The sequence below is a fragment of the Bos javanicus genome, chromosome 11 (genome assembly GCF_032452875.1).
Source record: "Bos javanicus breed banteng chromosome 11, ARS-OSU_banteng_1.0, whole genome shotgun sequence".
NCBI lineage: Eukaryota > Metazoa > Chordata > Mammalia > Artiodactyla > Bovidae > Bos > Bos javanicus.
Window position 1 is genome coordinate 13,987,312 of NC_083878.1, and position 24,642 is coordinate 14,011,953.

The window sequence follows — 24,642 nt, forward strand, 5'->3', positions numbered from 1 at the left end:
TGCTTTTATTATTCTTTTAAAAGATTCTCTTTCATTTATCCTCTGATTTTTGTCCAGTGGTTAAAGCTCCAAGTTTTTGCTGCTGAGGGCCTGGGTTCAATACCTGGTTGGAGAACTAATCCCCCACAAGCTGTGTGGCGAGGCCAAAAAGAAGCGGGGTTGAGGGTGGGGGGGATGGAGTAGAGGGGGAAGGGATGGTGGGGGAGGGGGGCCATGCCAAGCAAATCTTAGTTCTCTAAGGAGGGATTGAATCTAGGCAACTGCAGCGCAAGTTCCAAGTCCTAACCATAGGGCCTCCAGGGAGCTCCCTGATTTTTGCCTTTTCTGATTCATTAGTTTCTGCTTCAATTGTGACACCACATTTCTGCTTTCCTTAGATTTATTTTTATTTTTTAATTTCTATTTCAGTTGTTGCTTCATTTCATTTATTTCTTAATAATAAAAGAATTTGTGTCTAAAAATTTCAGCTTTGGCTAAATTCCAAATATTTTGACTTTGTGCTTATCACTATTTTGAAGTATAATTTTAACTTTCTCTTAGATCCAAGAGAAATTTAGGAAAAAAATGTCTTCATTGTATGCTTAAGTTGTTCTTTGTCGTTAAGTTCTAATTTAATTGAATTATATTTAATGACTTAGCCTAAAAAGTTTTTCTTCATGCAGTTTATTAGTGTTTCACTTGAAAATCAGCATTATGTCAATTTCTTAAAGCTCTTCTAAGGATTTTTTTAAAGGAATGTATTTAGACTTATAGAATAAAAAATCTTGCTTTGTGCAAATTAAATTAATTATATTAAGATATTAATTTCATTAAATTAATATTAATCAAGCTAATTAATTAATCTAGTCATATATTAGATAGATTATCCAAATTCATTGTAAGCCTGCTGCTGCTGCTGCTGCTGCTAAGTCACTTCAGTTGTGTCCAACTCTGTGTGACCCCATAGACGGCAGCCCACCAGGCTCCCCCGTCCCTGGGATTCTCCAGGCAAGAACACTGGAGTGGGTTGCCATTTCCTTCTCCAATGCAGGAAAGTGAAAAGTGAAAGTGAAGTAAGCCTGCTAGGTTTCTTTTACTTTTGAGGTGCCGCTGACAGAGATGCTCCAATTTCAAAAGGATATTCCTTATCTACTGTTGCATAGCAAACCATCCCAAAATTTATGTTTCAAAACCATGACATGTAACTATTTCTTAGGACTCTGAGTTGGCGAGGCTCACTCTTACAGCTGAATTCAACAGGTGGATCAGATAGGGACTGGGTTAGGACTTAGGGCTTGTTTCTGCTCCACGTGGCCTCTCATTCTCCAGGAGACTAGACTGGGCTTCTGCCCTCGGTGGTAGAACGATTCTAAGACAGCCAGCTCTAATGTACAAGGGTGTTTCAAGTCTCTGCTTGTAACCTCCTATTAACTAAAGTTCCATTGAACTAAGAAAGACACATGGCCAAACCTGGACTTAGTGCGGGCAGGGACAACCCAAGAGCATGGCATCGGGAAGTATGCATTGTTGGTGACCATCAGGTGACAATCTCCCACACAAAAGGATGACAATTTGTCTTTGCAGTTCTCCTTCAATTTCTAATAGTTTTGACCAAAATAATCTTGTTTATATATGAATTCATTGTTTTGCTACAAATTTTAGTTTTCTCATTACTATGTCACTAGTTTTCTTGTGGTTTGTACTTAACAGTTTTTTATTTTATATCACTGATAGGTGAGTTTCTCAGCTCTAGTTGAATTTTATATTTTAAAAGTGCAATTAAAACTATTCCTTTTAAACTGGAATATAGAGATTTGTGATTACTTCTGTCATCTGATTGTTCTCTTTTCTTTCTAACTCAGTACCTCTCTCTCTGCTCCTGGTTTTCCACTAGAAATTTGGATGTTAAACATTATATTTTAATTCTATTACTAGTTATCTTTAAAATTTTGAAAGAATTTATATGTCTAAGAAAATGATCTTATACTAGTTGTTAATTCTCTTCAATGAGCAATAACAAAATAAGCACATATTTACTTTCCCTTCTATGCCATCCTGTCCTCCCAGTTTCTATAACAATAATCTGGGGCTTCCCTGGTGGCTCAGAGGTTAAAGTGTCTGCCTGGAATGCAGGAGACCTGGGTTCAATCCCTGGGTGGGGAAGATCCCCTGGAAAAGGAAATGGCAACCCACTCCAGTACTCTTGCCTGGAGCATCCCATGGAGGGAGGAGCCTGGTAGGCTACAGTCCATGGGGTCGCAAAGAGTTGGACACGACTGAGCGACTTCACTTCACTTTCACTTTGGATCTAGATTATTACAGTTTAATCCCTATTCCTAATCCATGTATATATGTTTTTTTCAAGAATTGTCTTCAGTAGTTTTATTAAATTTCCAACCATACTAGCTTTATCTGACAGTGGCTTAGACGTTAAGGACATTTAATTACACCATATAGAAAGGCAAGTGAATGGAGGCAGGTCTATGGTTGGTGCTGCTGCTGCTGCTAAGTTGCTTCAGTCGTGTCTGACTCTGTGCAACCCCACAGATGGCAGCCCACCAGGCTCCCCTGTCCCTGGGATTCTCCAGGCAAGAACACTGGAGTGGGTTGCCATTTCCTTCTCCAATTCATGAAAGTGAAAAGTGAAAGTGAAGTTGCTCAGTCATGTCCGACTCTTAACGACTCCATGGACTGCAGCCCACCAGGCTCCTCCGTTTATGGGATTTTCCAGGCAAGAATACTGGAGTGGGGTACCATTGCCTTCTCTGATGGTTGGTGCAGTAGCTCTAAAATCTCAAGGTCCTATGTGGGTATCTCTCAGATTCTCTTGGTCATCTCCTCAGGGTCACAAAATGGATATCGCACTCCAGATACTTCATCCTTAGACAACCATCTTCAAGACAAGAAGGAGGTCAGGTTATGCCATTGTCTGTCTTAATAAAAAAGCAAATTCCTAATAAACTTAACCAAGAAGGCAAAAGACCTATACTCTGAAAACTACAAAACACTGATGAAGGAAATTGAAGATGATACAAAGAAATCAAAAGATATCCCATCCTCTCGGACTGGAAGAGTTAATGTTAAAATGGCCATACTACCCAAAGCAATCTATAGATTTACTATAATCTCTATCAAAATGACAAACCTAGACAGCATGTTAAAAAACAGAGACACTACTTTACCGACAAAGGTCTGTATAGTCAAAGCTAGGCTTTTCCAGTATGGATGTGAGTTGGACCATAAAGAAAGCTGAGCACTGAACAATTGATGGTTTTGAACTGTGGTGTTGGAGAAAACTCTTGAGAGTCCCTTGGACAGCAAGGCGATCAAACCAGTTAATCCTAAAGGAAATCAGTCCTGAATATTCATTGGAAGGACTGATGCTGAAGCTGAAGCTCCAATACTTTGGCTACCTGATTTGAAGAACTGACTCACTGGAAAAGACTCTGATGTTGGGAAAGATTGAAGGCAGGAGAAGAAGGGGACGGCAGAGGATGAGATGGTTAGATGGGATCACTGACTTGATGGACATGAGTTTGAGAAAGCTCCAGGAGTTGGTGAGGGACAGGGAAAATCTCCTGGATTTATTTTATTATAAAATAAAAAACTGGTGAGCTGCAGTCCATGGGATCACAAAGAATCAGACATGACTGAGCAACTGAACTGAACTATCAAAATACCCATGACATTTTTCACAGAACTAGAATAAATAATCTCAAAATCCATACAGAAACACAAAAGGCCCCAAACTGCCAAAACAATCTTGAGATAAAAGAACAAAGTCTGGAGGTTATACCTTCCAGACTTCAGACTATACTAAAAAGCTACAATAATGAAAACAGCATGGTGCTGGCACAAAAACAGACACATAGACCAATGGAACAGGCTAGAAAGCCCAGAAACAAACCCACACGTCTACGGTCAATTAGTCTACCGTAAAGAAGGCAAGAATATACAATGGAGAAAAGAAAGTCTCTTCAACAAGTGGTGTTGGGAAAGTTGGACAACCACACATAAAACATTTCCTCTTATCATATACAAAAATAAACTCAAAATGGTTCAAAGACCTAAAATGGAAGCCATAAAACTCCTAGAAGAGAATACAGGCAAAATACTCTTTGACATAAACCATAGCAATATTTTGTTGAATTGGCCTCCTAAGGTAAAAGAAATAAAATAAACAAATGGGACCGAATCAAACTTAAAACGTTTTTGCACAGCAAAGGGAACCAAAAACAAAATGAAAAGAAAATCTATGGAATGGGAGAAAATATTTGCAAATGATGTCTCTGACAAAGGGTTAATATCCAAAATACAGAGGCGTTCATACAATTCAATGCGAAAAAACAAACAACACAATCCAAAAAAAATATGCAGAAGACCTGAATAGACATTTTTCCAAAGAAGACATATAGATGGTCAATAGACACATGAAAAGATGCACAACATCACTAATTATTAGAGAATGCAACTCAAAACAACAATATCACCTCACACCTGTTTGAATGGTTATCATTAAAATGACTGCAAATAACAAATGTTGGAGAGGATGTGGAAAAATGGGAACCCTCCTACACTATTGGTAGAAATGTAAATTGGTGCAGCCACTATGGAAAACAGCATGGAGGTTTCTCAGAAAACTAAAAATAGAACTACCATGTGATCCAGCAATTCCACTCCTGAGTGTTTATCTGCAAAAAAACCTAAAACACTAGTTTGAAAAGATACCTGCTCCCCAGTGTTCAGATTGGATTAAGAAGTGGTGTACATACGTGTGTGTGTGTGTGTGTGCATGCGTAGATATATATGTTTTCCATAATGGCTGCACCAATTTACATTTCCACCAACAGTATAAAATGGTTTCCATGTGTATATATATATAGTATGTATGTATATATATATGCACACATACACATACATACCATATCTTGTATATACAGTCAGCAAAAACAAGACCAGGAGCTGACTGTGGCTCAGACCATGAACTCCTTATTGCCAAATTCAGACTTAAATTGAAGAAAGTAGGGAAAACCACTAGACCATTCAGGTATGACCTAAATCAAATCCCTTATGATTATACAGTGGAAGTGAGAAATAGATTTAAGGGCCTAGATCTGATAGATAGAGTGCCTGATGAACTATGGACGGAGGTTCGTGACATTGTACAGGAGACAGGGATCAAGACCATTCCCATAGAAAAGAAATGCAAAAAAGCAAAATGGCTATCTGGGGAGGCCTTACAAATAGCTTTGAAAAGAGGAGAAGCGAAAAGCAAAGGAGAAAAGGAAAGATATAAACATCTGAATGCAAGTTCCAAAGAATAGCAAGAAGAGATAAGAAAGCCTTCTTCAGCGATCAATGCAAAGAAATAGAGGAAAACAACAGAATGGGAAAGACTAGGGATCTCTTCAAGAAAATCAGAGATACCAAAGGAACACTTTGTGCAAAGATGAGCTCGATAAAGGACAGAAATGGTGTGGACCTAACAGAAGCAGAAGATATTAAGAAGAGATGGCAAGAATACACAGAAGAACTGTACAAAAAAGATCTTCACAACCCAGATAATCACAATGGTGTGATCACTCACCTAGAGCCAAGTGAAGTCAAGTGGGCCTTAGAAAGCATCACTACGAACAAAGCTAGTGGAGGTGATGGAATTCCAGTTGAGCTATTCCAAAGCCTGAAAGATGATGCTGTGAAAGTGCTGCACTCAATATGCCAGCAAATTTGGAAAACTCAGCAGTGGCCACAGGACTGGAAAAGGTCAGTTTTCATTCCAATCCCAAAGAAAGGCAATGCCAAAGAATGCTCAAACTACCGCACAATTGCACTCATCTCACACGCTAGTAAAGTAATGCTCAAAATTCTCCAAGCCAGGCTTCAGCAATATGTGAACCGTGAACTTCCTGATGTTCAAGCTGGTTGTAGAAAAGGCAGAGGAACCAGAGATCAAATTGCCAACATCCGCTGGATCATCGAAAAAGCAAGAGAGTTCCAGAAAAACATCTATTTCTGCTTGATTGACTATGCCAAAGCCTTTGACTGTGTGGATCACAATAAACTGTGGAAAATTCTGAAAGAGATGGGAATACCAGACCACCTGACCTGCCTCTTGAGAAATCTGTATGCAGGTCAGGAAGCAACAGTTAGAACTGGACATGGAACAACAGACTGGTTCCAAATAGGAAAAGGAGTTCGTCAAGGCTGTATATTGTCACCCTGTTTATTTAACTTCTATGCAGAGTACATCATGAGAAACGCTGGACTGGAAGAAACACAAACTGGAATCAAGATTGCCGGGAGAAATATCAATAACCTCAGATATGCAGATGACACCACCCTTATGGCAGAAAGTGAAGAGGAACTCAAAAGCCTCTTGATGAAAGTGAAAGTGGAGAGTGAAAAAGTTGGCTTAAAGCTCAACATTCAGAAAACGAAGATCATGGCATCCAGTCCCATCACTTCATGGGAAATAGATGGGGAAACAGTGGAAACAGTGTCAGACTTTATTTTTCTGGGCTCCAAAATCACTACAGATGGTGACTGCAGCCATGAAATTAAAAGACGCTTACTCCTTGGAAGGAAAGTTATGACCAACCTAGATAGCATATTGAAAAGCAGAGACATTACTTTGCCAACAAAGGTTCGTCTAGTCAAGGCTATGGTTTTTCCTGTGGTCATGTATGGATGTGAGAGTTGGACTGTGAAGAAGGCTGAGCGCCGAAGAATTGATGCTTTTGAACTGTGGTGTTGGAGAAGATTCTTGAGAGTCCCTTGGAGTGCAAGGAGATCCAACCAGTCCATTCTAAAGGAGATCAGCCCTGGGATTTCTTTGGAAGGAATGATGCTAAGGCTGAAACTCCAGTACTTTGGCCACCTCATGCGAAGAGTTGACTCATTGGAAAAGACTCTGATGCTGGGAGGGATTGGGGGTAGGAGGAGAAGGGGACGACAGAGGATGAGATGGCTGGATGGCATCGCTGACTCGATGGACGTGAGTCTGAGTGAACTCCGGGAATTGGTGATGGACAGGGAGGCCTGGTGTGCTGCGGTTCATGGGGTCGCAGAGTGTCGGACACGACTGAGCGACTGATCTGATCTGATATATATAAACACATAGAATGGAATATTATTCATCTATAAAAAAAATGAAACTTTTCCACTTTTAGCAATGAGGATGGACCTAGAGAATATTATGCTTAGTGAAATAAGTCAGAGAAAGAAAATACTGTGATATCACTTATATGTAGAATCTTAAAAAAAATACAAATGAATGTATATGCAAAATAGAAACAAATTCATAGATACAGAAAATAAACTTGTGGTTACCAAAGAGGAAAGGGAAGAGGGGAAGGACAAATTAGGGGTATAGGATTAACAGATACACAGATACACAGATAACAGATTAACAGATACACATAGGATTAACAGATTCCTATGTGTAAAGTAGATAAGCAACAAGAACATGCTACATCCATGTGTGTTAAGTTGCTTCAGTCGAGTCCAACTCTTTGTGACCCTATGGACCTTAGCCTGCCAGACTCCTCTCCGTGGGATTCTCCAGGCAAGAATACTGAAGTGAGTTGCCACGCCCTCTCCAGGGGACCTTCCGGAGCCAGGAATCACCCCGCACGTCTTATGTCTCCTGCATGGGTAGGTGGGTTCCCACTAGTGCCACCTGGGAAGCCATAGCACAGGGAATTATAAACCTATAATGGAGTATAATCTGCAAAACTACTGAATCACTAAGTTGTACACCTGAAACTAATATAATATTATAAATCAACTCTACTTTAATTAAAAAGAAAAAGAAGCAGCAGCAAATGTCTTCTCAAGAAGCCTAATAGGAGACTCTCCCTAACATTTTATTGGCCAGAACTTAGTTACATGCCCAGCCCTAAGGCAACCATCAACAGACAAGGAATTGTCTTGCTTCATCCTCTGGGTCATAGCCTGCTGTCAATCACACAAAATTGGGATTCTGTTAGTAGGAAGAAAAGAAAAATGTTCATTCTATTGGGATCTAACAGTGAGTCCACAATATATTAAAAATCAGGAGTAAGTCTCAACAATAAGTTTTGATACAGCTTTATCAGTCACTGCTTTATCATTCTTTTACATTATTTCTTATACATAACTGAGTTTATTTGCTTGACCGAATATTTTCTGTACAGTCCATTTATTTTTTCCATTAGGGTGGAACATGAATGGTTTACTTTTTTTTAATAGCTTCTTGTCTGAAATAGCTGGATAAGAAAAAGAATTTTGTGTTACAATCATTCCCTGCCCCCAATGTATTTTCCAGGCCAACTGCTTTGTTGATTTTGGCATTTATGTAGCAAACATGACGATGATGCATTTCCTTCAGAGGTTACCTGATTCTTCTGCCTGCATGGCTTCACAATGAAGAGACCACTTAATTTGTCCATTGTTGAATCCTTAGTGCTTAACCCAGAGCCTGGAACATAACAGGCTTGTCATGGACATGTGTGTGGAATGAATGGGTGAAAGAAAAAAAGAACCGGTTGTCTGCGGACTCCTGAAAGAGCCCCTGCATTTCACCTGCAGGTTGAAGAGTGTGTGTGACCACGTAACACTAGCTGGGAGCCTGTGGGCTGCCCTGACCACTGCTCCCACTCGGCGATGCTCTCTCTGTACCAGGCACCAAATGTGAGCCCCCCATTTGGATGGGTCCCTGCCCTGTGTGTGCCCCAGTACGAGGACACTTCCTGGATGCTTCAAGAGGATGGAGATTTGCCCATCCTGACTTTCCTGTGATTCTTTTTTTTTTTCTTTCTACAGCCTTTGTCACAACCAACCTTGGAAGCATTGTTGGGTTCCAGCGGGGGGCCTCCCTAGAGATGCCTTTCTTTTCTGTGAGGTGAATTGAAGGTTGTCAAAGCCTTCACTCAAACTGGTCTCATCTGCGCTGTCTTAGAGAAATTCCTTGAAATGTCTGGTATGTGGGTGGAATCCTTTTTCAGTTTTGAACAATGACAGATCTCCCCCATTATTATTTGCCTTTGCCCGTTTCAGTGGGGTTTGGAAGACAGGCAGGCCGAGAAGTTCAGTGTGATGGTTCAAATGTATGTCACAGCATAGAACACTGTCCTTGCTCTTCTTATCTCAAAATCTGCGCCCCTCCTTATAGATCTATGGGATGTATACCCCCTCCTCTTACCACTGACCCCTCCTGTCCTGGGGCACAGAACAGTTTCTCCTCTATCAGCAATATGCTCCCTTTTTAGGCTCTCTATTAAAAATATTTTGGATATCCTGGCTTTGTGTTTCTCTGCCTCATATCTTATCTCTCATATTTTTTTCCCTTTTCCTCTGAGTGTGGGGAGAATTTCTTGAGTTTATCAGGCAGACTGATGCATCACTAAAAATAGTAAGCCCCCTTTGCAGTTCTCTTTGACTTTTCTTTCTTCAATTCTGTACATTTCTTTTTCCTGTCTCTCTTCTGCATCTCTTGGTCATCACTATCTTTTCCCATCACCATTAGTTTCACCTGCCTAAGGATTTCTGGTCATTTGATTTAGAACTTCCCCCCTGGCACTCCTGAGGATTTGGGGGCCAATCTTCCCAGCCTTTAGCATGTTCTGGCTATAAACGTGTAGCTCTTCTGCCTTCAACTGTGATTAATGGAATGGTTTGACATCAGCTGGGTTGATACTCTGGGTACCTCTCCTGAATGCTGGTCAGCTACACAGCTTGTGAACTGTATGAGGAGATTATTTTAGTTGTAGCAGCCATCCAGTAACTCTGAGTCTTAGATACTCTAACTAGTACCTTGACATCTTGGAGCTGCTTGGACTACCCATGGAAGCATCGACCTCCAGACTTCAATATTGGGTTTTAGAGCCATCCTGTCATATTCTTTGGGAAGGAAGGATTCAAGCTGAATATACAACTTGAATGTGAATTCCCAACGTAGATCTGAGAGCAGGGGAGTGGAAGATGTTAAGCAGAAGGTCAGACCAATCTTCGGACAACACCGGCATGAAAACCACTCAGGTAGTTGAGAACAAAGCAAACGTCTCTGATGGCTTATTACCTCCCCCATTACACTGGTGATGAAAACTGTAAAAATGGACTCAGCATAAGGTTTCCAGCTTTTTCTTTTGGCTGGAGATAAGGAATACACTAATAGCTGAGGTTTCACAGGGGGCTGGTACTGGAACAATACCTTACTTTGGATTAGATTTCTTTTCCTAAATCCCTTAACACATTAAAGTCTCATTCTGCCCAAACACAGCTCTCCAGAGTCCTTTACAAAACCTCTCTCTCTCTCATACACAGATGACGTCAGATCTTTGACATCGTACTGAGTCAGGCACCCCTTCCTTTTCCGCTTTGAGTCCCCCTGTCTACTGCTGCCACCAAGGCAGGTCCTGCAGCCACCCGAAGCCGTCTCTGCTCACTGCTTTCTGAAGCTTGTCTGCAGGAACTGTAATTCCTTCAAGGCAGTGGCCCATGACTGTGCTTCCTCCCTGAGAATGTCCGGGCTGTTTACTCACTAATATCTGGGTAATTGCCAATCTGAGCAGTGGGCTCTGCTGGCCTGAATCATTCAGGGAAGACTCCGGTGCTTGTGGCCCCACAATCACTTCCACAAATGAATCCGGAAGGAGGGGGAGGCTGATTACAGTGAAGAAGGAGGCTCTTTAAACTGTCTGTAATAAGCAGGTAGAAGAAAGGACAGGGGAAACTGACAGTGGGGTGGTACTAGCCTCTGAGTAGAACACGCTGTGGTTCTCCTGTTTGCGTGGGGAGGAGAGGCTGTGACTGGCTCATTACAGAGGGATCGTCCTTGAGCCCAAGGCCAGCCGAATCAAGTGTTCAGAGGCAGCCCAGACATCATCCTAGCAGGAAGGCCACACACTGGTCAGGCTCCACACACACAGAAATGGGACCTTCAGTGGCCATGGGAGACAGTTATAGCACCTGTAGGTAAAGGACCACAGTGGCCTATCTACGAAGATTCCAGGGGATACTGCTGGAATTCCAATCAACTTGGACTGCCATGTATTCCATACTGCTAAAATACAAAAACATCACAGCATCCTCTAGGAAAAATGACACCCTCCCTCTAAATCATATTCTGTAATTTTTTTTCTCATTCCTCTCACACCACAGGTTGAGAAACAAAGTCATAGCTTCTGATTTTGAAACTATCCTCTCTAGGAAGGTATACATGTGCACCAGCAAAGGAACTGATATGGAAATGTTTTGTTTTGTTTTTCTAAAAAAGGTAATGGTAGAACATTGAGAGAGGGGAAATTTATGTTCACTAAGAGTTTTTCTTTAAACAATAGTGATATTCGTTGATATTAAATAATGTGCTAAGCATGCAAGTAAAGTCTTCCATTTAGTCCTTGTATCAACCCAATGAGTTCAGTATTATCCTTGTTAAAAACATTGGAACTGAGGCAGCATAGCACAGAGCCCAGTACAGAGGCCCTGGAACCAGCTCAATTGTTTTCATACAAAAGGAGGATGGACTCTTACCTCATAGGGTTGTTGTAAAGATTAAATGAGATATATAAGATGCCCAAGTCAGAGTGTTAATATTTTAGTATGTTGGGTTTCCTCCTAGCCCTATAAATGTTCAAAAATCATTTTTCAGTTTACAAAAAATGGTGTGGATATTTAGAAAAAAACTTCAACACTTGATTATCTGTTTGACTTGTGTGAGTTGAAAGGTTGATAAAACTACAGATATGAACTGGCTATTGAAAATACTGGGGAAGAATCAATGATTTCCAAGCATTAGAATGTCCTTTGATTTGGGTACTCTTTAGGCTGCAAGGTATCAAATTATCTCTTGACTTATAAATTTTACTGCCATGAAGGGGACAAGCTCATTGTCTTGATTCTGCTGCTACTTCCCTCAAGCCATGACTTTATGTGCAGGCAGGGGGCAGAGGAGGGGAAACTGCTGAACCTGACTCTGAACTTGAAGTGTGTGTCCCAGCAGGAAACAAGGGGCCAGGTCAATTCTCCAGCCCTAGCTGAGGGTCCTGAGGAACAGGAGAAGGATGTGGACAACACTTGATTTCTTTCCTCCTGTAGCCAAGGCAGGCTAGCCTAGGAAGGAGACAGAAGAGCCACAGGCACAGGTAAGAACAGTCTGAAGGGTGAAGACACAGATGCTGAAGGGAGTCAGGGACTGCTCACCAAAGGCAGAGTGTGTGCCCTGTGCATGCAGAGATGTGCACTTAGGAAAAGATGTACCCCAGGACTTAAACCCTCACCACTGGTCACTGAGTTGAAAAAGCAGCAAAGCAGCCTTCGACAAATGTATTACAAGGAATGGTTTCTCAAATTAAATTTACATTGTTTCCCCAAATCCTTTTCTACACTGGTATTTTCTGCTCAAACGTCAAGGCCAGTGGCCTGATGCTTCCTATTTGAAACTAGGCCCCTTATCTCCTATGCTGCTGCTGCTGCTAAGTCACTTCAGTCGTGTCCAACTCTGTGCGACCCCATAGATGGCAGCCCACCAGGCTGCCCTGTCCCTGGGATTCTCCAGGCAAGAACACTGGAGTGGGTTGCCATTTCCTTCTCCAAAGCATGAAAGTGAACAGTGAAAGTGAAGTCACTCAGTTGTGTCCTACGCTTAACGACCCCACGGACTGCAGCCTACCAGGCCCCTCCATCCACGGGATTTTCCAGGCAAGAGTACTAGAGTGGGTTGCCATTGCCTTCTCCTATCTCCTATGAAATAAACTTAAACATCAACTCTGAGAATCTGAGCCTTGGGCCAAGGGAACAGCAAGCGATTTTGCCCTCTTCCCCTTCAAGGAGAGTGGGTCTACCCTGAGGAGGTAGGGTAGAGGGATTGGATATGCAGATAACACCACCCTTATGGCAGAAAGCGAAGAAGAACTAAAGAGCCTCTTGATGAAAGTGAAAGAGGAGTGTAAAAAAGTTGGCTTAAAGATCAACGTTCAGAAAACTAAGATCATGGCATCCAGTCCCATCACTTCATGGCAAATAGATGGGAAAACAGTGGAAACAGTGGCAGACTTTACTTTTGGGGGCTCCAAAATCACTGCAGATTGTGACTGCAGCCATGAAATTAAAAGATGCTTACTCCTTGGAAAGAAAGTTATGACCAACCTAGACAGCACATTAAAAAGCAGAGACATTACTTTGCCAACAAAGGTCCATCTAGTCAAGGCTATGTTTTTTCCAGTAGTGATGTATAGATGTGAGAGTTGGACTATAAAGAAAGTTGAGCACCAAAGAATTGATGCTTTTGAACTGTGGTGTTGGAGAAGATACTTGAGAGTCCCTTGGACTGCAAGGAGATCCAACCTGTCCATCCTAAAGGAGATCAGTCCTGGGTGTTCATCGGAAGGACTGATGTTGAAGCTACAACTCCAATACCTGATGCGAAGAGCTGACTCATGTGAAAAGACCCTGATGCTGGGAAAGATTGAGGGCAGGAGGAGAAGGGGACAACAGAGGATGAGGTGGTTGGATGGCATCACTGACTCGATGGACATGAGTTTGAGTAAACTCTGGGAGTTGGTGATGGACAGGGAGGCCTGGCGTGCTGCAGTCCATGGAATCCCAGAGTCAGACATGACTGAGCGACTGAACTAAACTAATCCCTGAGCTGGGGGCATCTGGAGAATACACTGATCACTGCCTCTCTGGAGCACACTGTCACCTATCCATGGTCCCCAGGGAACCTATGAGTCTTCCTTTCTCTACCCAGAAAGTCTTCCTTCTGCCTCTCTAACTTCTCCAAATTCCAGCACCTGGGGCCAGCTAAAAGCCACAAATCCTTGAAAAAACCATCCAGGTAGCTCCCGCCCATTCACCCCTCTCTCAGACATGGGGCTGCATGCCACCTTGCTCTTGGCCTCAGCTGACTGTGGCAGGATGGGGTGGGGTGGTCTGGGGTACTGGTGGTGATGGGATACCAGGTGACCCATCTTCATCATCAGCACCAGACCAGGTGTAAGAAGGTCTACTGATCTTCACAACGTGTCGGCCTGAGAACTTGGGGTGGCCGCGCTCCAGGCGGGAGGCATCCGGAGAATCCAGTGTTCTCTCGGATGGGGGCGCAGGTGGGGAATCTGGTTGAATTTGTTCGATTGTGGGGCGCACTTTCCCTGAGGCACGTCTTGGCAAGGGCAGGCGAAGCTCGCAGGTCCCCTTCCGGGCCGCGTCCCAGTTCTTGCCAGGGAGAGCCCTCGGCAGCGGCCGTCGGCGCAAATGACAGACGCCGGGGCGGCTCCTCTCCAGCGTGGAGATCCTGGAAACGGCCGCTGCGCCCGGCCGCTCGGGCTCGGATCTGAGCGGCTAGTCTGAGGGTGGTGTCTGAAATCGGGCTCTTCCTGCCTTTCCTTCGGCCTGGATGCCCGGCTGGCTCGGCGGGCTCCGAGATTCCCGCGCCGCCCCGCCCCGCCGCCCGCGCCCCGCACGGTGCGCGCCGCGTCCCCGCCCCAGCCCCACCCCACCCTGTGCCCTCAGGGGGGCACCCCCACCGGGGCGGGAGGGTGGTCTGCCGCGCCCGGTCGCCGAGTGGCGGAGGTGACGGTAACCGCCTTCCCATTTCCGCCCGGCCGGCGGCGCGGCGCGGCTAGTGCCAGCAGAGGCGCGCGGTCCTCCCTCCGCCCGCCCGCGCCGGGGGCTGGCCCTGCCTCGCCGGCGCCTTTTTCCCCCGCACCGCGGCGCCGCTTCGCCACTCGGGCACCGCAGGTAGGGCAGGAGGCTGGAGCGCCTGCCGCCCGCCGCCCGTAAAATGGTCACCTCGGCTGGACAGCTCGCCCTCTTCGCGCTGGGTACGTACGCTGCCTGTGGCGCGCCCGGCTCCACCTGCCCTCCGGGACACCCTGCTTTCCCCTCGTCCCCTCCATTTCTCTGTCTCGGGGGTGTTCTGCGCTCGCGTAGGAGAGGAGAGGGAGGCAAATGCTTTTCGAGGCTTGCAAGCGAGGAGGCAAGGGGAATCACTTGTGTCTACTGGGGATTTGGGGAGCCTGTTCCAAAGAGGGGGACGGTCGAGCGCTCAGCCGTTCCCCGGGAAGTGGCCGGCGGGCCGTGCGTGAGAACGCCCGCCAGGGAAGGGGGAGCGGTGTGTGAACGCGCTTGAACTTTAATCCGCCGCGGCTCGTAGACTTGCCAACACCTACCTGCTTACCTGGCTGCTTCCAAGCCAGTCTTCACCAGCGTACCGAGCGCGTAGATTCGGAGAGGGTGGCCGGGGTTCGACCCTCCGGCCAGACCTTGGCTGCTTCCTTTTCGTACTCTCTGCCTACCCCTGAGCCCCAGCGACCCGCAGATATTCATCAGCAGCAGCGGCGCCTCGATCTTCTAACTTTGCGAGTTCTGAAGCTTTCGGGTGGGTTTTGGATTTTCGTGCGGATTAATTGTTCTTTTGATTAACTTCTCCGGGAGAAGTGGTTTAAGTGTCAGCCGAGGGCAGGAGTGAAACCCTAGACGAAGTGCTGCCAGTTTCCTTTGAGTTTGTTCTTGGAAGAGAACGAGGGATGGGGGAAGGGAGGGGAAGTTAAGCCCGGCAAACCTGGGCCGGGTCTGGGGAGCCGGTGAGTTTTTCAAAGGTGAAGGTCACTGCCCGGCCAGCTCTTGCCCCTTGCGGCGCCGGGTCTCTCTGGTGTTGAGAGAACAGATTAACAGCCCAGGTGTCCTGGTCATTGCCTAGCTTCCGTGAAGTGAATTGTTCAGTCACTGTCTCCTCTGCAAAGCAAGTTGCTTGCTATAGGATGATTTATTAGAGCTCAAAAAAAGCTATGGAACCCTTCCCCTCCCCCCCTAAATGCCCAGAGCCTCAGCCCCACCCAGTTCCGTGTACAGTTTCAGGGGGTTCACAGACCCGCCCGTAATCCTGCCCATGAAACGCTGATTAAGAAGTGGAGGCATCATCTAAGGGAAATACGGGGCAGCCGTGGAACCGGATTCCATAGCAGCTCTGAGGTGTACCCTCACCTGAAACTCACCAACAGGTGGCATGACTCCTAGTGGCTTTTTTTTTTTTTTCCTTTTCCCAAGCCTTTTTATATTTTTGTGTTAATAGTTCTAATTTTAGATTTTTTTTTTAAAAGCAGTTACATTACCAATACAGTAGAAGTCTCCTGTATTCGGGTCCCTGTTATGATGTTGTTTGCAAATGCTGAAAGTAATAATAATAACCTAACACTATTTGAGCACCTACTCTGTGCCAGGCACTGTTCAGAGTACTGTATATGTATCAGCTCATTTAATTTTCACACCAACCTGATGATGAAGACGGTATTACCATCCCCAGTTTATGGAAGGGGGAAGTGAAGCATATAGGCCCTCAGTAGGTAGCTGGGTCAGAATTATGAGTGTAGAAGGAATGTTGATATTAAAAGTCAACTTACTGTGGTCACTGTAGTCCCATCTCCTGGATTTGGGACTTTTTCTCCAGTAGAGATGGATGAATACCCTGGAACTTGCTTTAAACAGGGTTTTCCTTTGGATTCACCGGATCTCAGGGCAATCTCAGGTTATTCAGTGAACAATGAAACAAGAAACAATGAAAGTAAGCAAATTCGAGGAAGCTTTGTAAAGCTGCTCCTGCCCTTCAGCATAGGACTTGCCCATGAAGACTGCATTCATTCATCATGGAATTTTTCTCTTTGCCCCAGTTCAACTTAATCTTTGTTTCTTTCCTTAACAAAAGAGTGTATAAACTTAACAAAGATTAATCAACTGGCCTATACAGTTCCAAGCAATGAGCAAATGAAAAAAGTAGAGGAGAAAGAAGGCAAGAGTAATTTACACCAGTAAGGATTCCTTAATATGTTGGCTATTAGTTCTGTGCATTGACCACAATTTCTGCCTCCCACCTCACTTTCCAATAGATTGCTGAATACCCATCAATGCCACATGCATCTTTATTCTGCACATTTCCTCCAGAGTTGCTTTCCTCTCTAATTTTTCTTAAATTAGTTGAAGGCAGTTCTAGGCGAATCAGCCAGTGTTCTGTCAGTAATCAAGATCTAGAAAAATGAGGTCTTTCCCCTTCTTCCCCCATGTCAGTGGGGACAGTCTAAGAAGGAACTATTAGGATTCCCTGTTGATTCTTCTGATTACTTGATTGGTGTTTTGGTGGTGAGAGTGTGGAGACTTAATTCAGTGCAACATTGGGAACTTGATCTGGGTTCCTGTGGTGGCTACCCTCTCATGTCAGGCTCCCCTCATTAGCTGGGCAAACTACTTAGGGTCTTGGCTCCTCCAATCCCAGGTCATCCTTAAGAGAGCAAGATGTGTAATTTTGGGCAAGTTACTTAGCTTGTACCTTGTTTTCCTCATCTAAAGAATAGTGATATTAATAGGATCATTGAATATAATTAATGAACCTCGAATGGTGCCTGGCACATAGTAAGCGTTTAATCAATCATTATTGTTGTCACTTTGAACTTCATAGCATTCCAGATATGTCCATCCCATAACTGAGAGTTTGTCTTACTTATCTCCCAGTTCCTCACCCTTCCTAAGACAGAAAATACTACCTAAACTAAAAACCTTAGAGATTTTGGCAAATCTCTTTTGGCAGATGACAAATTCAAGAAAGTTTGGGAGTTCTCTTGAATCTAGTGAATTCTTTAGTTTTTGATGCAAAACATTTGTATTTCCTCCTTACTGTTCAGTGGTCGGTTGTTTATTGAAGTTAGCACTAAGTTCTAGTTTCCTTATCTGCTCTACACACCTCTACACAGTGGGTTGTTATGAGAATCAAATGAGATGGTAAATATGGAAGCTACTTATAAACTTTAAAAATAAAGGGCTACACACAAAATGACATTGATTTTGTAATATATCTTATAATCCAGAAATAAACATCATTACTTTTATGGCAGCTCCCAGAAGTAAGACTAGATGTAGACTAAAGAAGCATGTTCCTGGACACAAAATGCCATGAAGGATGGGGAGAGAGGAAGCGAGTCAGCTTCCCAGTGGATTTGGGGCAGAGGGACCAGCAGGGGGCATGAAGTAAGCTGGTTCTCTTCTCCATTACATAGAAATGATGTCTTTCAGAGTGAACAGTGGAGCTTTGCCCAGGACACATGTTTTCCTTATTGGACAGTCATAATTAGGGAAAGTTCACTTTGAACAAGGGCTGTAAAGGTGTATATGGAAGACTTAGAGGCTGAGTTTCCTGTATTTACTTTTCCAAAATTTGGTTTCCTAGGATAAAGTGAAAATCTTTCTGCAAATACTCAGTGTCCCCTGCAAAGAGGACCTTTCTTATAGGAGTAAATGATGCTTCATGTTCCGTGGTAACATATGAAAAATAGATGGTTTTTCCATTAGACCTATCTCTAAAGACCTTTTGAAAGTATACTTTGAACAGGGTCCTGCTCTTTGGGCTGCCGGCTAAAAGGGACAGGCAATGGGAAGTGGAGATTGGGCCAGCCAGAATGGAACTGGCCTAACGAACTGGGCGTCTTGTGCCTGCTTCTCCCTCAAAACCTCTGTAGTCTCTTCCACAGCAGTGCCCTCAAATCACAACCACTTGGAGGACTTGGTACCCTGTTGGCTGGGTAGGAGGCGGGCAAGTGTGCCCGTCTAATGAGAGTTCCCCTCCGTGTGGCTTGTGACTGCTGCTGGTGGGGAAGAGAGGAAAAGGACCCTTTGAGAGCCATAGCTGTGCAATCAGTGCGGTTAGGGAAACTTCTCACTTCACCAGTTATGTTTTGTCTGAAGTACGTTTGGTGTTATAAATGCTGCTGTGTGTTTATGAGCGTTATTGAAGGCACTTCTGCCTGTCCTGTTGACCAGAGCAGAGTTAGAAGTCATGCTGAGAACTCTTAACTGTCCTACATGTTCTTGTACTTTACCTATGGAAAATGTAATGATCAACTCAGTATTAAACTCCAGCAGACCAACGCTAATCATGCCATGCTTTTTTTTTGGTTGATCACCAAAAATTGACCATTGTTTTCCTGCCATTTCAAATGTTTTTCATCATCTCATTTAAAGTATAAACTTAATTCTATGCTAAAGCTAGTATGTTTCAGATTGCGTCTAGATAGAGGATTGGGGCACTTTTATGGTGACTTTTGTTTTGCTTTTTTTTTTCATCTGTGAAATGTTAAATATAAAAATCCTTTTGTAGAATCAGGAAAGGAGCCAGAAATCTAGACTACTAGAACCATTTCTTAGGAACTCTTCATTTCAAACATAAATGTATGTTTCCCTTCAGACCAATTCTAAAAATGTGGGTAAAGTCTTTTGAAGCATTATGAATTAGTTGGGATAAATATGACTTAAATAGTTGTTATCTGGGCTTAGAAAAAGTTGGAAGTTCATTGAAATCGAATTGTATAGATTTGCTAGTACTTTCTCTTAAGTCAGAGGAAACAAACTTTTTCTTCACTGGATTCCCTGATGGCTCAGACAGTAAAGAGTCTGCCTGCAAGATGGGAGACCTGGGTTCAGTCCCTGGGTCAGGAAGATCCCCAGGAGATGGAAATGGCAATCCATTCCAGTATTCTTGCCTGGGAAATCTCATGGATGGAGGAGCCTGGCAGGCTACAGTCCCTAGGGTCGCAAAGAGTCAGACACGACTGAGCAACTAACACACACTAGCCTGCTGTATTATATGCCCAGTGCTTTTGCCTTTAATAGTTTGCTGTCCTCTTACCTTGAAAATCTTTCCGTTTTCCCCACTTACATTTCTGAAGTACTTGTAGCTGGTTAGGGCTTCCTCAAGGAGGGATTTGACACATAACTCCTTTGTGTAACAAGCTTGTATAACTTTGTGGAACTCAAACCTGCTATTGCCTCTCCTCTTTTGGTTTTAATTTTTGACCATGTTGACTTTTCTGGCCGGGAACCCTGATACACCTCCATGTCCTGTCTTGAACTCATGTGGGTTGGTGCTTGCCCCCTCTTCCCTGCTGGTTTGAGGGCTTCTAGAAGGCAGAACCCCTTGGTCTTCATCTTTGCCCTTGGCACCCAGAGCACAGGCTGACCTTCCAGGGAGACCAGTGAGCACTTGATGATTCCTCGGGATGCCCTGTGCTGAATACTCCAAGTGTAGACTCAGTTGGCAAACACTTGGCTGGGCAGGTAACATTCATCCTGAAAAGCTCTTTATTATGATCCTCAAGGTTGGGTTGCATATAAATGCTTGTATGCAACTTGTTTTCAGATAGTGTTTTATTGTTTTTTAGTAGATGATGCGGAGAAGGCAATGGTACCCCACTCCAGTACTCTTGCCTGGAAAATCCCATGGGTGGAGGAGCCTGGTGGGCTGCAGTTCATGGGGTCGCTGAGTCAGACACGACTGAGTGACTTCCCTTTCACTTTTCACTTTCATGCATTGGAGGAGGAAATGGCAACCCACTCCAGTGTTCTTGCCTGGAGAATCCCAGGGACAGGGGAGCCTGGTGGGCTGCCGTCTCTGGGGTCGCACAGAGTCGGACACGACCGAAGCAACTTAGCAGCAGCAGCAGATGATGATTTGTTTTAGACTGCAAAGGCAAATTTTTTTCTTTAGAACATAGAAAATCTAGGAAAGCATAAAAGAAAACGTATTTTAATGGCCTGTAATTCCACCACCCAAAGATAACTATGATTAACATTCTGTTGCACAGTCTGATGGATGAAAGTGTGCGTGTGTGCACGCATGCTTAGTCGTGTCTGACTCTGCTACCCCATGGACTGCAGCCCACCAGGCTCCTCTGTCCATGGGATTTTCCAGGCAAGAATACTGGAGTGGGTTGCCATTTCCTCCTCCAGGAGATCTTCCCTACCCAGGGACCGAACTGGCATCTCCTGTGTCTCCTTGCATTGGCCGGGAGATTTTTACCACTGGGCCACCTGAGAAGCCTTCAGATGAATGTATAGATCAATAAATATTCTGTAAAAGCTAGTATGAATTCTGAGGGACTCACACTGTTTAATTTATTTGCCTTTTAACTTAAAAATCTTTCATAATAAAGCTTTTATGTCATTAAATATTCTTCCATAACATCATCCATAGTAGCTGGGAAAAATAATCCCTTGATTGTGTTTACTATAATTTTGAAATCCTTTCACCATATAGATTTTTATTTCTCACTGTTATGAATAATCCACACACTGTTATTGGGAATATAAATTGATACAACTTTTCTTGGAAGTCAACGTGGCAATTGCTATCAATTTTAAGTGGGTATAATTTGGGTCATTGATTTCACTTTTTGATATATATATTTATATTATACTTATATAAATACTTACCTGAAGGTACAGAGAAAAATGTAAATGATGGTGGTTGTTGACTTGTTTATAACAGTGACAAGTTGGCAGTACCAGTTTTTTTTTTAAAAGAGATTCCTTACATAGGTATTTTTATATACGAATACAATGATTTCCTATGTTCAGTTCAGTTCAGTCTCTCAGTCCTCTCTGACTCTTTGCGACCCCATGAACCGCAGCACACCAGGCCTCCCTGTCCGTCACCAACTCCCGGAGTTCACTCAGACTCACGTCCATCGAGTCAGTGATGCCATCCAGCCATCTCATCCTCTGTCATCCCTTTCTCCTCCCGCCCTCAATCTTTCCCAGCATCAGGGTCTTTTCAAATGAGTCCACTTTTTGCATCAGGTGGCCAAAGTATTGGAGTTTCAGCTTTAGCATCAGTCCTTCCAATGAACACCCAGGACTGATCTTTAGGATGGACAGATTGGATCTCCTTGCAGTCCAAGGGACTCTCAAGAGTCTTCTCCAACACCACAGTTCAAAAGCACCAATTCTTCTGCACTCAGCTTTTATAGTCCAACTCTCACATCCATACATGACCACTGGAAAAACCATAGCCTTGACTAGATGGACCTTTGTTGACAAAGTAATATTGCTGCTTTTTAATATGCTGTCTAGGTTGGTCATAACTTTCCTTCCAAGGAGTAAGAGTCTTTTAATTTCATGGCTGCAATCACCATCCATAGTGATTTTGGAGCCCCCAAAAGTAAAGTCAGCCACTGTTTCCACTGTTTCCCCATCTATCTGCCATGAAGTGATAGAACCAGATGCCATGATCTTAGTTTTCTGAATGTTGATCTTTAAGCCAACTTTTTTACTCTCCTCTTTCACTTTCATCAAGAGGCTCTTTAGTTCTTTTTCACTTTCTGCCTATGTAACTATTTTCAAAAAATAAAGGTTTCTTCAAAATTTTAAATTCAAAAAGGCAGGTTCTAGAACTAGATATATAGTATAGGGCTACAGTTTGAATTGATTAATTTTTTATAACAAATATATTAAATTTGTAAGGCTAAAGTCAAGGAACATAAATGATACAACAGAAATTCTTGTACATAAATGTTTGGCTCATTTTTGATTGTTTAAGGGCAAGTTTCTAGAAATTACCCTTCTTTCCCACTAGCAGTGTGTGAATGCTCACTTTTTGGGCCCTTCTATAAGCAGACATTAGTTCTAACATTTGCCAACTTGACTGGGGGAAAAAAATCTCAGCCCAGTTTCATCTTTAATATTTGTTAGAGTAGGTTGTACGTCATCTTGTTATTTGCATCTTCCTCTTTTCAAAATTTTTCCTATTGATGGCTCATCCTTTTCTTAGAGCTTTATAACACACTGTATATAAAAAAGGTTATTAATACTTGGCAAGTAGTCCCCATTTATTGTCTTTTACTGTTTTGTTTGTGGTATTTTTGACATGCCTATTGTTTTTGTTTTTATGTAGCAGAAACTATAAATCTTTCCCCTTAAGCTTTTTACCTTTGCTTATGTAATTAGGAAAACCTTCCCTATCTTCTAATTCTTTTGTGGTCTCATTATGTTGAACTATTCTACCTATAATTTGTTCTAATGTGTAGTGTGAGGTCAACTCATGTTTTACTTTTTTAAAACAGTTAACCAATTAATATTCTCAGTTGTCATTTGTGGAATAATCTATTCCTTCCTACTGTGGTTTGAAATTCCATTTTTTATCATATGCTAAATCCTTCTAAGTACTTGAATTTGTGGAATTTCAGTTTGGTTCCTTTATTTTATATTTTTGTCGTTATTCTGAACTTGCTCATTCATGTAGTCTACAAATTTTCATTGAGTACCTATTCTGCACTGTAACTGCTTCTAGGTACTAGGAAATCGGCCAAGAATGATTCCTGTTTTCATGGATCTAGTGGGTGAGACTTTTTCCCCTGCTTTGGTTATTGATGATATCTAAAAGCTTTTTAGATATCTGTAAATTACATTTACAGTTGATCCCTGAACAACACAAAAGTTAGGGGGCCAACACTCCAAAAATCCACCTTTAATTCATGATTGGCCCTCACATCACAGGTTTCTGTATATCCAGGGTTCCCCACTGGCAGACTCAATCAACGCTGACCGTGTAGTTACTCTTAGTGACCCCATGGACTGTAGCCCACCAGGCTCCTCCATCCATGGGAATTTCCAGGCAAGAGTACTGGAGTGGGGTGCCATTGCCTTCTCCGAGTTCTTCGGTATTTACTGTCAAGAATTCACACATGTAAATGGACCCACACAGTTCAAAGGTGTGTTATTCAAGGATCAAATGTAATTTGTAATAGGCTTTGTTAATTTTAATATTCCTTCAGCTGATTCTCTGAGGTTCCTTGCATCATGTTATCTTCAATAGCGATAACTTTGCCTCTTTCCTTTTATATTTTCATCTCACTGCACATGTGAGCGCTCAGTCCATCCGACTCTTTGAAACCCCATGTACTGTAGCCTGCCAGGCTCCACTGTCCATGGGATTATCCTGGCAAGGATACTAGAATGCGTTGCCATTTCCTCCTCCAGGGATCTTCTCAACTCAGAGATCGAATCCATGGCTCCTGCATTGACAGGCGGTTTCTTTACCACTGAGCCACCTGAGAAGCCCTTTCATCTCATTACTTTTTCTTATCATGCTGGCTAAAACTTCTAAGAACAACACTTTTTTTTTAAGCAGTTGGCTATCCTTGTATTTTTCCTGACGTACTGTAATGTTTGTAATGATTGCTTTTAGCAATCAAATAATAGACTGATTTTTCAGTTATTTATATATAATATACACATGTATATTATGTATATTTTTCTATGTGTATACATACATATAAACTTTCATTTTAATAAAATATGCTTCTCTTCATAAGTTACTAAAAGATTTAGTATTTTGATTTGTTTTTTAAAGCAGGGGAGATAATGTGTTGGGTTTTTTTTTTTTTTTTCCTGAAATGTTTTGAGGATATTTGACTCAATTAAATTAAAGCCATTCTTTTAAATTCTTGGAATGAACCCTTCTTGGCCATGTGTATTATTCTCTGTATCTACTGCTAGATTTGATCTATTTGAACCCTTTTTTTCTTTTTTTAGGTTTTGATATCAGTGTTATGTCAGCTTTGTAAAATAAATATTAAATTGTTCCATCTGTTTTATTCTTGGAGTAGATGAATTATCATGGAAATCAAATGTTGGTCTGAAGGTTTGAAAGAAGTTGCTTATGAAACTTCTGAGTCTGGTCTGTTTTTAGTGGTCAGTTCAAGTTTTCTACTTCTTGAATCATTTTTGGTAATTATTTATTTTCCTCACAATCTATTCAATTCAGATTTCTAAAGCTTTAGCATAGATTAATAAATGATCTCCTTTTAATTAAAATTTTTTTTATACCTGCAACCTCAGTTAATATGGCTTTACCAAATATGAAAC

General features: G+C 42.8%; 1 protein-coding gene and 1 non-coding gene across 3 annotated transcripts in view; both read left to right on the plus strand.

Annotated features, from left to right (window-relative positions):
• The first annotated feature begins 2,070 nt into the window (after positions 1-2,070).
• Positions 2,071-2,142, plus strand: TRNAS-GGA (transfer RNA serine (anticodon GGA)). The gene has a single exon. It is a non-coding gene; the product is annotated as a tRNA-Ser (tRNA).
• Positions 2,143-14,467: 12,325 nt separating this feature from the next.
• TGFA (transforming growth factor alpha) overlaps positions 14,468-24,642 on the plus strand; it is a 118,841-nt gene continuing 108,666 nt past the window's right edge. Inside the window, exon 1 of one of the 2 annotated variants that reach the window (XM_061431993.1) lies at positions 14,468-14,780. In XM_061431993.1, coding sequence (XP_061287977.1) covers positions 14,741-14,780 — 40 coding nt within the window. In that variant the 5' untranslated portion in view covers positions 14,468-14,740. The remainder of the gene's footprint in view (positions 14,781-24,642) is intronic. The other variant, XM_061431992.1, reaches the window with a different exon arrangement.